Here is a 12,613-nt window from a genome sequence, read left to right as displayed (position 1 = left end):
CCTACAACCCATCATWAGCTTTMAAAACCACAGTGTGAAGCTGAAGCTTTCTTACCACTGCCTCTACGACAAATCTGGGACACAACTTAGATCAATTAACAGGAAAAAGCTGCTATCTTACCAACTTCAGCATTCTACTAACAACTGTCCAAAAARTTTCTTCCCCTCTTACAAGTTTCTCCAATTCAAAAATTTGGATAAAAAGAAGATTACTTCTAAAGATTGTTAAATTGAGACAAATGTAGCCTGCTCATTGAAAAAGAAAATATCCTAAAGCTTAAATCTGGGAAATAAAAAAATAAATTAGTCTTACCCTTTCAATACTATGCTGTAAACGTAGTTTCATCCTTACAACCTCCTGTTGTTTAAATAGTTCCTTAAGTGGATCCGACAGAGATGGAGGTGGTGTAATCTGTGGAAGAAGTTTTATAAAAAAGTATTCTGAATATGTATTTAACATGTTTAGCATTGCTTATGYGATCTATTTAAAAAGACCCAAGAAACAATAAGCAAGGAATTTTTAAAGAAAAATAGGAGATTTTTACTTTCAATTAATTATGTGAATTCAATGTGTTCGCAATAAAAGGTTTTAAGGATTACATGCCATAAAATTGAAAAACTCAAGTGAAAGTAGCATTTCAAGCTGTATAGTGCTTTTACCAGTCATTATCAGAATTCTATGGCTGTTCTTTCTAAATGACTATACAGTAGAACATAGTAAAAATACGACTTGTTTTCAGTTTTAAAGACTCATTAAAGCACAGCTGTTCATTCTGAGAAGATAAAAACTACCTAGCAAAATACAAGAGCAAAGCAAAAAAAGAAAAGTATTGCAAAATAAAAAAAAAACACTTAATGTAACAACATTTTATAATGCACAAAAGATAACCAACCATACTCCTAATCTCCCAATCACGAAGAACAAAAGCAAGCACAAAAAGTAGACTAGAGCCCTGGTGGCTTGAAGAAGTGTTTCTTCCTGTCAGTTATCCAAGTAAGTTTCTTTTTTAACTCATTCCTTAAAAAGAAAATTAATTTTTTTAAAAAACCAAATAGACTTTAGAGACATATCAATGCTGTAACTGATTTGGTACACCAGAAACATTTTGCAACTTTAGTCAATTATAGTAAATAAGCAGCATTACTGTCTGGATCTGGATCTACATCTGAGCTGGATGGCAAACACGGACAAGGCACCTGGAGCCATCCTGGCAAACGCAGAAATCAGATGCTTTTTGAGAAGTAACTAATAAACATTTTGGGAGTTTTAAAGCTCCACACTTTACTTTTCTTTATGCCATTTCTGTCTGACAGTTCAGCATGGGTTTTAACAACTGATCTAGGAGCACTGATACTGCTTTAGAAAGACCCATTTAAACTAAATGAAACACTGCTACCTACTATCACTGACACTCCAAAAACACACCTCAAATACATACCTACAGTTACCACACCCTCCCGTGTACCCAACACAAACATAAATGATTCTCTTCAATAAAACAGATTTTTCAACTGACAAGAAGTAATAAATCCCTTATGGAAATACAGACACACTGTGGATTAAATTAGATTATTAGTATCAATGTTGCATCTGTACATTCCAGTAACAAGTGATTTATCTACCAGAAATGACTGAATTATTATTATAYTRGAAAATTATTTTAKGACAATTTTTTCCCCAACTGGAAGTTTGCCAATGTCTTTGGAATGAAAGAACGTAACAAATAACAAATTGCAGTTCATTCCTTAAGTTATTATTTGGTATRAAAGGTCATTCAACTTCTTCATGTTTCAAACTCCTAAGCAGGATGCATTTACTTTTTCTTAGTGAAAACAGCTGGACTCTAAAACCAGAAATGTTTATGGTATATGCCATTTTGTGCAAGTATTAAAAACAAATATAAACAACCCCCTCCTCCCAAAAAACCACAAACATTGTACTGGAACAACCTRTCCAATCATAATGGGTATCAGTGTGTTTTAGCTTAGCCTAAGACACACTGTAATCTAGTTTTTYTGAAAACTTTGCATTCATGGTATAGTACAACTGTGCTGTCACAGTCTTTCAATAAAATAAGACAACATGCTTGTAAATAATATCAAGCTTTAATTGTAATAAACCCAAAAACATCTCTCAAGATCCCCACCGTTTTGCTTACAGAGAAGTATAGACAGCAAGAAGCAAGACACTCTGCCTATAAACAAGCTTTAGGTTTATGCACCTAAATCTTCCAGAAATAGAAAGTTCAGAGTTGGCAAAGCATCTATATCACCTGCACAATTTCACAGAATGGCCTGGGTAGGATGGGACTTTAGGGGTCATATAAATCCAATCCCCCTGCTGTGTGCAGGGATGCCTCCAATTAGACCAGGTTACTCAAAGCCCCATCCAACTGGGCCTTGAACACTTCCAGGGATGGGGCATCCACAGCTTCTCTTGGCAACCTGCTCGCATGCTTTATCACTCTCACAATGAACCATTTTTTTTCTAATACTAATCTAAACGTCCCCTCTCTTAGTCTGAAGCCATTCACTCTTGCCCTGTCACTACATTTCAAATATTGTTGCAATACTGTTACTCCCCTAAATTTACAGACTGTTTAATTTCACAAAGAAATAAGAATCAATACCAGAAAAAACCTGACAAGGAGTTGATCATCTGGACAGCAGACTTGTATGGTCTTTTATTTAAATGTGTAGAACTCTGTTGCAGCAGATTATGCTCTGCCCTAAATACAGATTAAATTCAGACTTGTGTGACACCAACAGGTCTCTGTGATYCCAGACATCTCTACTGCCACTGGATACATCCATAAACTCTTCACGCCCACCCAGCCCTGCCTGCCAAAATGTACAGCTCTACACAGGGCTAGGTTTGGTTACAGTCATTTATGGGATGATCAGTTTTTTCCTCTCTTCTTGAAAACTTGGGAAGAGTGAGCCTCAGATCCTTAGAGTATGAAAACAGGATTTGGGTAGTTGAACACCACCTGCTGGAAATCCCAGCCTGTGAACCAGCACTGGATTCAGACAAAGGAAATGGGTTTCTTTGAGGCCAGGRAGTCTAACTTAAAAGGTTTTGAGGCAGGAACAGCCAGAGAGCCTCTTGGACCTTCTAGTCAAAGAGACTATTAGTAAAGAGAACACAGAAACTGTGTAGGGAAAATACACATAGGTTGGACTGCCTGCATGGAGCACGAAACTGAACACCACAAAAAAAAAACAAGTGCCCTCTATTTTTTGKATAACCAAAATATCCAACTAGTTTCTTAAGGGCCCAAACTCTGTACAGAAGAGAGGGAAACAAGGGGGCCCTGCCTACTTCAGAGTATTCTCTGCTCCCAGTCTGAGAAATGACCCAGAAAAGCCAGACAGAACTTGGCCTTGAGCCTCTGCTCCACCTCAGCTGGAGCCAGCCATTAGAGCAGGTTTGTTTGGCAAGAACTCAGGTTCAAGACATGCCCTCCCTATCTCCAACACATGAAAATCCAGCAGTAACTTTCCTGCATGCCTTGCATCCTTCAAAACAACTACAACAAGAATGTTAACTCTTCATTCTATGAACCTTAAGTCCTTATTTGTGCCTGCTACAAACCTCCACTCTTCTATGCMATTCAAAAAACTGGCCTGCTCTAATGCTGTATTTCATGCATTTTGAAAACAAGTTTCTGGTAACACCCCTAAAATTACATTTTACCACTTAAGTATCTACAGCAATGCCAGGGAAACTGAGCAGTAACCCTTTTACTAGAAACACATCTGCTATATGGCCACTGGAAGCTGGCAGTGAATTGTCCTGGTGCCTCCTCTCAGGAGACAATCTGGGTAAAGACAACTAAACTCTGTAGAACACATGGATGGAACGATCTGAAAGGCAACAGACCAAGCACAATTTAAATTACTCTATCAGAAGATTCAGATTTTGTTTCATTTTATTTTGACCTGACCTGATGTCTCCTCCTTCATGTTTTGTATTTGTACTGGTGAGAGGGAAGCCACATTCGTACGTGAATACCCCCACAGCCTGAGGTGATCAGGGCTATAAATTACAATATATAAACAAGACTGTGGAAATAAGAGTTTCAGCACACCATCTCCTGGTTCCCACCTAGAGCTCGTTTGAAGTTCATCAGATAAACTACAGTGCATCATTAAAATTACAGTGCTGAGAACASTATGTTGCATTAACTATTCCAAGTGTCAGAGCTAAATATATGGTCTTCACATACAACTACACCAAGGGATATCTGTAACACAGGAATATTTTAAGAAAGAGTATCTACTTTCTTTCTATGTAAATTGATGAGGCAAAAATTTGGTTAATAGAGAATCATTAGACAATTGAAGGAAAAAGCTGTAAAACAAAAACTCATCAAAAAGGTAATTTTACAGTTGCTTATTAAATTGCACATTATAGGCATAACAATACATGCTATTAATATTTCACCATTTCAGAGAGACTAGGCATAACCTTTATTTTTACTTTGTTGGACATTGGGTATAAAAAACAGACGCTCATTTCTGAGAATGAAATGATCCTTGATTTAGCAATACTCCATTCTAYGGTATTTGTAACAGGAACTATTATGATTGTGCTTTCCAATGGTGACAAAATTATTAAATTACTGAATTGTGTACACAAGCAAGCTCTGCCAATAAGTTAAGTGTGAACTACTACTAATTTTTTAAACAGTATCATTTTTTCAGAAAAAAACATGAAGTTTTATCAAAATTGTACATTTAAACAAGTGACAGTAATTAAATCAAGCAGTTCACTTTTGGTTGAAAAACCTCCAGTGCAACTAAGTGCTTTGAGTATCTTCTTATTTACAGTAAAACTCGTGCTTTTTCTTACACTTTAATGCTAATGAAAGTAAGTACCGATTTCRTAATAAATTATTTTGGCATCTAAGAACTTATCTTCTTCCTTTTTGCTTCTAACTGCTTGGATCAAAAAGTTAGAAGATTAACAGGATCAAAGTGTATACAAAACAATTACTTGTTCAAAACATCATTATCATGAGAGCATCTCTGTGCAGGGAAGCAAACCAGAAATATAAATGAGACAAAAATCAGTAACTGTAATCCTTCAATTACATATTTACATTTTTATCAAATTTTTTTTGGAAGAAGTTTTTTTTTCAACAGCAAAGCCATTGAGAATAGGGAGGACACATTGATCTCTAATATTTTCTGAAACTCTTACCTGAGATTTTGGTCTCCAATACCTAAATTTATTTTCATTAACTGCAGAGTCCCTATTATACACAGCAACAGAGACATAAMGGATTTATAAGGCAGTGCTACATCTACACACATTGCCATTTATGACGGAATTGAATTCTATTGCGCAGGTAGGATACGGGAAAAATATAYGCCATGCTTCTCTACTTTCCACTTATCTGAAATTAAGTACTGAAGTGTGATGCCAAAGCAGTAAGCTACAGCTTGGAAACAGGACGTCCATGGCTAGCAGCAGCTCTAGGAAAAAAGATAAAATCTATGCCTCCAGTGATAAAGATGTTACAGAAGCTGCAAGAGCTACTGAGAAAGATTTGCAGACCTGGAAAGGCTGACAGCCTGGTACACTGTGGCAAAGGTTACCATACACCCTGGTTCATTATGGACCAAGTTAAAGGCTCATCTTACCCASATCTTTCCTCAGACTATAACTGGCCCACTAGTTCCAAAAATGAGAACAAACAACTTGTCCACAGAATTATGACTATCCCAGTAATGAAGCAAGAATTTTTAAATTTAYACATTAAATTTCTTTCATTGCCTCATCAAGAAAATCTTCAACTCTGTCAGAAAAAAAATAAAGCTTTTTTACTCTCAAGTAAGGGTGAGTTATCTCAGATGAGCTGACATAACAAGTCCATTCAGAAATACAAAGCCTAGAACTAAAGAATGACAGATGTCTTCAGTAAACAGGAAAAAAACCTTCACTTTAGATTGGTGGATTGTAAAAGTCAGGACAGAGCAGATTACATCTGCTGCTTTTGAGATAGCTGGCAGGCACTGTCATACTTAAAACGTTTGGTGATGGACTTAGTATTTGGAAGCACTGCACATCCATCCCCCTCCAAATGAAACAGCTTTGAGTAATTAGTTTTAACCAAATTATTGACAGCAGAAGTTCACAGAAGCTCTCAATAACTGGCTTCAYTTTTCAAAGAGTAGGCTTTACATAGTTTGAAACACAGTATTTGTTGGTGTGCCTTTGACAGGTGTCATACATGRCTTTGTCTTACAATGACTGTGAAAYCACTGTTTRTATTTCCACTGAATGGGGCTTTTAAATATTATGCTATTAGTCAATATTAATTTGACATACGCTAACTTACTGTTTTTAGCAGAACACTCAGCAGCAAATTAGGAAGAATATGGAAGTTCCAAAAATAAAACCAAAACACGCTTTTCATTGTACTGTACATTTAAAGGCCATATTACTTACGGTTGGGATGCAGATCTTGCTCAAGGGATTGCCATCCAACAGGTAGGAACCATTGAAGGTCACATATTCATCGTAATATTGAGGCGCCTGAGGAATAACACTGCACAGCAGTTTACGCTTCTCTTCTATTTTCTTCCGTATGTGCAAGTATTCAAAATAGGGATTTGCTCTCTCAGAACTGTATGGCTGAATCTCTTCAAGTTTCAAAGAATCAACAATAGCTGCCAGCGACTGCTGCGTCTTCTCCTTGGCCTGCAGCAAAGAAGGGTTYGCTTGCACAGGCTGAGGCACACGTGACACCTTCCTTTTACGTGGATGATGCACCTGAGCATCATCCTCTTCAGTTAATCTAATTCTTGCCTTCAGAGATGCCGATGATTCCGACTCTTTTTCTGATGTCTGTGTGCAGCCAAGAGGATTCTGCTTGCCCTGGTTAGCAAGCAAATTTGCTCTGTTCCTCGTGATTCTCTGAGGTACTTCTTGCTGTTCCATCTTCTGATCCTCAGCAACTTCTTCTTCTACTTTAACYACGTGGCTGTATTTATGCACCTCTTCCTGTGTAATCCGTTGTGAACTATTTTCCAAGTTGGATAGAGAGGAGTACTGTGGTGGATCATCTGCCAACACATTTTCTCTGTATGCAGTGCAGGGGCTTTTATTAACTGATTCATTTGTAATTCCTTTTGAAATTCCTGAACTTAGTTCACAGAGATCAGCATTGGCTTTACTATCAACAACATGCACAGAGATCAACTTTTCCTGCTGGTCTTTTTCATTTCTAATATCTGAAGTATCTGCTGTGTTATCATCCACTTCACTCAGGGCATTCTTACTAACAACTTTACTGAATGTGTATGAACTCACATTTAACTGTGAACTGCTATCACTYTCAGAAGTATCTTTCTCTAATGGTACCACTGGTAAATCATTCACCCTTTCACAGCTCTGAGAAATGTCCTTTGCAGAGCTCTCAGAATATACAGCAATGGATGTCTCAGACTTCTTAATGTTTGAAGCGAAGAAAGCATTTTCCAGCTCTCTGGTACTAGTAGCATCTGTATCCAAAGGAGAAGTGGTAGTGTGAATTTGATTTTGCTGCTGTACAAATGATGAATCTTGACTGCTAATCCCTGGTAAAGAAACATGTTTTGACACAACTGGAAGWGGCTGGATAGTTAAAGAACAAGGCGACTGTGAAGGCAAAAATGATGCAGATTCTTGAGAACTGGAACTTCCCTTAATTTCAGCATGCTGAGGCAAAAATTCAGACACTTGTTGCTCTTTTAAAGTCATGCTTTCAGAATTGTGTATTGCTGTAACACTTTTAGTATCTTGCTCTGATACATCACAACCTGAGCTATTAAACTCATTGTTTAATGAATTAAGTCTGTCAAAAGGCACATCCCATGGTTTGGTTTGCTGAGTCACACCACTTTGACTACATGGCTCTAAATGCATGTTGGAGTCTTCTGCAGGGCTACTTGTTCCCGTTGTTGCCTGCTTGTTGCTAACAGCTCCACTGGAAGACAATGTGAAGTTTGACTGAAGAACAGTCACACTACTTTGAAAATCTCTTTCAAGTGTGCTACATGGTAGTTCTGGTTTAGGAGAAGTGCTACTGTAAGTCTGAACTGACGGCAGAGCGTTCTGGTTATTTTCTTCTGATAGTCGAGTCTGTTTGCTGTGTTCAGAAACTGCAGCAGGCATGCTGCATCTTCGAACCTCTATGACAGGCCTACACTCATTTAAAACCAACTTAACATCTTCAACAGAYGCTGATCTAACATACATTTGTGGAAGCCTGCTTGTGAAAGATGGCTTAATGCGATCTGGCAACTCAGCAAGACCATCGGGCTCTTTTTCGACAAGGGCTGGTGATCTGGCACTTGCTAAAAATGGTGACTGCGAAAAAGACATTTGGGAATCAGAACCTTCTGGCATAAAATCTGAATCATATTCAATCACAGGCCTTGGAGTAGTTACTGTGGTATGGCAAGAATCCTCAGAGCTGGCAACAGAAACCATGGACACTGACCTGGAGCTCAGCCCCATCTTTTCACTTTCTGATTTWGGGGATCTATTTAAATTATCTAAAGCCAATGAAGGCTTTGCAACATTGACACTTCTTGTATCTACTGACTGCGATCTATTACTGGTAGCATCTTTCTGCTGTTTTTCCTTCATACAAACATCTGGCAACTCRGAACTTTTTGAGCGAATCAGTTCTTTGCCTTTTACTTCAGCTAATGAGTGTTTGGGTTTTTCCTTCATTTTGTTATGTTCTAAACAAGTGCGGTTTCTTAAACGTTCCTTCTCTTTCTGTTTTATTTTTTCTTTATGCTTTCTGTGCCACTGCTCTATTTCCAGATCTTTAAGGCTAAGCATTCTTTCAAAACTAGTTTGCATTAAATCATCATTGACTAATCTTTTTTCTTTAGGCCGAGCATCCTTYGGTGCAGGAGCTGGTTTGGGCTTAAGTTTCTCATGTTCAAGTTTTGGTTTRAGCAAACTACTTTGATGCAGTTTATCTTTATGCTTGTCCCTCTCTTTGTATCGGTCTATATCTTTATCTTTTTTATCTTTTTCTCTACCATCTGGAGTTTTCAACAAATCATCTTTTGGTTTTTCTTTCAAAGATGACAGTTTGTCATGAACTGTTTTATTACTTTCTGTAACACTGCATCTCCTTTCCTCCTGCATGTGTTTTGAGTTTGCCAATGATGACGTCTCCTTGTCTTTGGATTTGTCTTTTTTTTCAAATTCCTTTTCTTTAGTTCTATTTTTTTCCCATTTAGCATATTCAGATTCTTTTTCAGACTGTTTCACTTTTCTTTCAGTACACTGTTTTTCTTTGCTTTCAGCCCAATGTCTGTCTTTATCGGCCTTTTCTTTATCATGCTTCTTATCAGTTTTTTCTTTATTTCTYTCCTTGTCATCAACTTTTTTAAGAGTAGCCATGCTTTTTAGTTTATCATTTTCCTTATGGCATCTTTCTGCTTGCTGCAAAGTGGACTTCTCCTTTACTTTCTCTGTATTTTCATTTACTTCTGCTTTYTCTTTCTCCATCTTATATTCATGCTTTAACTTTTTCTCTTTTTCTCCATGTTTTCTTTCTGTCTTTTCAACATCTTTTTCTTTGGCTGAGGATCGCTTTTCTGTCTTTTCTTTACTTTCCTTGAAATTCTTCTGCTTTTCAGTATCTGTGTCTCTTTCTATTACATGCACACTGGTTGCCTCATCTTTAACACCRAAAGAGAACAATTCAATTTCTTTATCTGCAAGCGTATCTTTTTCTTCTTTTGAATCTTTTGTTTTTTCATCCTTGAGAAGCTTCTCATGTTCCTTTTTGTTCTTCTCTTTTTCTCTCTCATCTTTAGTACTTCTCTCTTTCTGGAACAGTTTCTCCTTAACTAATTTATCTTCTTTTGCCACAGCTTTTTCTAGCTTTGATTTTCTGTCTGAAGAAAGAGATTCATGTTCTGTATTTAACAATGTATCATCATTTTCATCACTTTTGAAAAAGTTCTCTTTCCAAAATTCTCTGTCAAACTCAATACTTCTTTGAACATCTTTAACATTATCTTTATGTTTGTGTTTCTCCCTCTCCCCATCCTGTTCCTTTTTGTGCTTTTCTTTTTCTCTTTCTTTGTGCTTTAATTTATGCTTTTTAAGTGTTTTACCTTCCTTGTCAATTTTTCTCAAAGTATATTCTGAATTCTCAAATGTTGAGCTATTATCTTCCTCTTTAATTTTGGGACTAGATTTCTCACCAAATTCCAAGTGAAAATCCTTTTGATGATGCTTGCTTTTTTCTTTGTGCTTGCAAGATTTGCCACTAGAACTTTCTACTAGATAATCAGAATCAGTGGTGTGATCATACCGAACTAATTCGGACTGCAATGTTATTTCAGAACCCCCTGGCRATAAGCAACTTTTGATGTTTTCTTGTTTTAATGGTGTTGACTGCTTTTCACTTAACCCACAGGGATGCTTGGGAGATTTTCCTGCAGTGATATGAAATAGATGTAAAGAAGAATCTTCTTTTGAGGTGAAAGACTTCTTAAAGGTTTCTTCCTCTCTAGCTTTATCTAAGGCATCTAACCCAGAAGTAGCTATATTTGTTACTCTAGCATTTTCTTTTTCTTGCTTTACTTCTTGGTTCTCTTTATTTTTGCTCTGATTTTTTACTTTCCTTTTAACTTTGCCCTTTTGCTTGTGTTCGTTGGTAACCATRTATTCTTTCTTCACTCTGACATCAGAATTTGATGTCTCYGAAACAGAGCAAGGAGAGACTATCTTCTTGTCCTGARGTATTTCTTCATCAGAACTTTCAGAACTTGAATACAGAACTCTAGATGGTTTCTGCTTTTTGCTTTTGAATGATTTTGAAAAGACAACTTTTTCTTGTTTCACAAATAAGCTGGTCTTGTCAACTTCCGTCTCATCCTCTTTTCTTGGGTCTTTTCTAAGAATATGTTTGTCATCGATCATTTTTTTCATTTCATCCTCATCATCATCTTTAAACTCATACTCATCCAGAGCAGATGGAGGTGGTGCCTTACTAGGGACCGTTTGTTTGCTGTTGTTGGCCACAGAGTCCTTTTCTGCTTCTGAATCAACATTCCCATCTACACTGGAAGGGTTTACAGATGGAGCTTCTTCAGAATCTAGAGTAAGGAAACCAAAAAAATTAATGGAATACAGATAAGACACTTATCATACTTCAGGACAAAATAACTCAGTTCCGCAGTTACTTCTTTACAAATGAAAAAAGAAAAAAACCTACCTTCGACACACAACAAACCTCATTAGAATCAAGCTTTATAAGAGAAAACAAAAGGTCATGAAATCAAAGTTCTCCCCTCCCTTTACAGCTCTCACCTATCCATGTAAAAATACTAATTAATATTTATAGCTAACAAAACCAATGCACTTTAAATTTTGGAAACCTCAGCTATTGTGTATAATTCTTGTAAAAACTGACTCTTTCTCAAGGCCATCTTACTATGACAACTCATTCCTCTAGGAATACRTCAACTCTTACATTCTGTAACAACTAAGCCATACTCCTCCATATGAACTATTCAGTCATGTTTTAACAGCAGATGAGCTTTTATAACACGAAGAGCTGCTCATGTAAAGCAATTCCCACATGAATCTTAATGCACCTGATACAAAGAGGCAAAAGCAGACTATAATTACATATAAATCCCTATATATAAAAATTATATTGTATTATAAATGTTATAATTCACTGCAATTGGTCTCTGCTATTGCATGGAACAAGCATGTTGTACTGCGTGTCCTGGATTTGCAAGTCCAAAATATAAGACTCTCAGRTGTTCCTAAAATCAGGCTTCAGAAAACATATGGAGTGTTATCACAACCTGTTCATATGAAAATCTAGAACTCAAAAAATGCTTACAAAGTCTTTCTGGATGTACTGTGCCCTCCCAGTAAGGTTCCAAGCCAAGCCTCTTCAGCTCCAGAATCTATCAGTTTGCTTTTTAAAAARAACTAAATATTGTAATATTCAGTACTGTGGACTAGAGATTTGACATCCTGAATAAAATGTAACAGAAAAAWTTGAAATCATGGTGTAAGGAAAGTGATGAAGCAGCTTCGATACATTAGAAATCTAAATGAGAAAGAAAGTAGTTCTGCTGCAAAATTCCCCCTCATTTTCAGTAGTACCCTCTGTGCACCAACCGCCAGCACACAATGTTTAAGACTCATACCTTGCCAGCAGGCTTTTCAGGTGCTTTGTATTCAACCATGCAGCAAAATAGACCCCACAAGTGCCTATTATGTCCCATATTAACTACAGCACGCAGAATTACTAGTTCTGTGCTAAGAGCTTCTAATACCTTCCCCCTCTCACCCACACATACATTCCATCACCTTCTTGCCTTAACTCTAACCACTCCTTGTAGCTTATTCTTCATGCTTCTCCTGCAAAGCAGTTGCTGTTCTCTCTTCCATGCATCTATTTGCTTCAGTACTGAAAATCTCACCCCATTCCAAACACATCAGAGCTTACTCCTTAATGAGCAGTAAASCAATGGAAGTACAGGAGATGGATCACCTATTCTCCAGTACTGACTCCTTGAGAAACTGCAGAGAACATTCTACTCCTCTTGGCAACCATCCTGTGGG

General features: G+C 37.1%; 1 protein-coding gene across 2 annotated transcripts in view; it reads right to left on the bottom strand.

Moving 5' to 3' along the window:
* ANKRD12 (ankyrin repeat domain 12) overlaps positions 1 to 12,613 on the bottom strand; it is a 59,069-nt gene that overhangs the window by 5,822 nt on the left and 40,634 nt on the right. For both annotated transcript variants that reach the window (XM_057368907.1, XM_057368910.1), the window contains 2 exons: positions 6,458 to 11,124; positions 314 to 412 (listed from right to left, as the gene is read on the bottom strand). In XM_057368907.1, coding sequence (XP_057224890.1) covers positions 314 to 412; positions 6,458 to 11,124 — 4,766 coding nt within the window. The remainder of the gene's footprint in view (positions 1 to 313; positions 413 to 6,457; positions 11,125 to 12,613) is intronic.

This window comes from Malurus melanocephalus, unplaced genomic scaffold (genome assembly GCF_030028575.1).
Source record: "Malurus melanocephalus ecotype Western Australia unplaced genomic scaffold, MMel_1.1 scaffold_99, whole genome shotgun sequence".
Classification (NCBI taxonomy): Eukaryota; Metazoa; Chordata; class Aves; order Passeriformes; family Maluridae; genus Malurus; species Malurus melanocephalus.
This window is presented reverse-complemented; position numbering and strand designations above follow the sequence as displayed.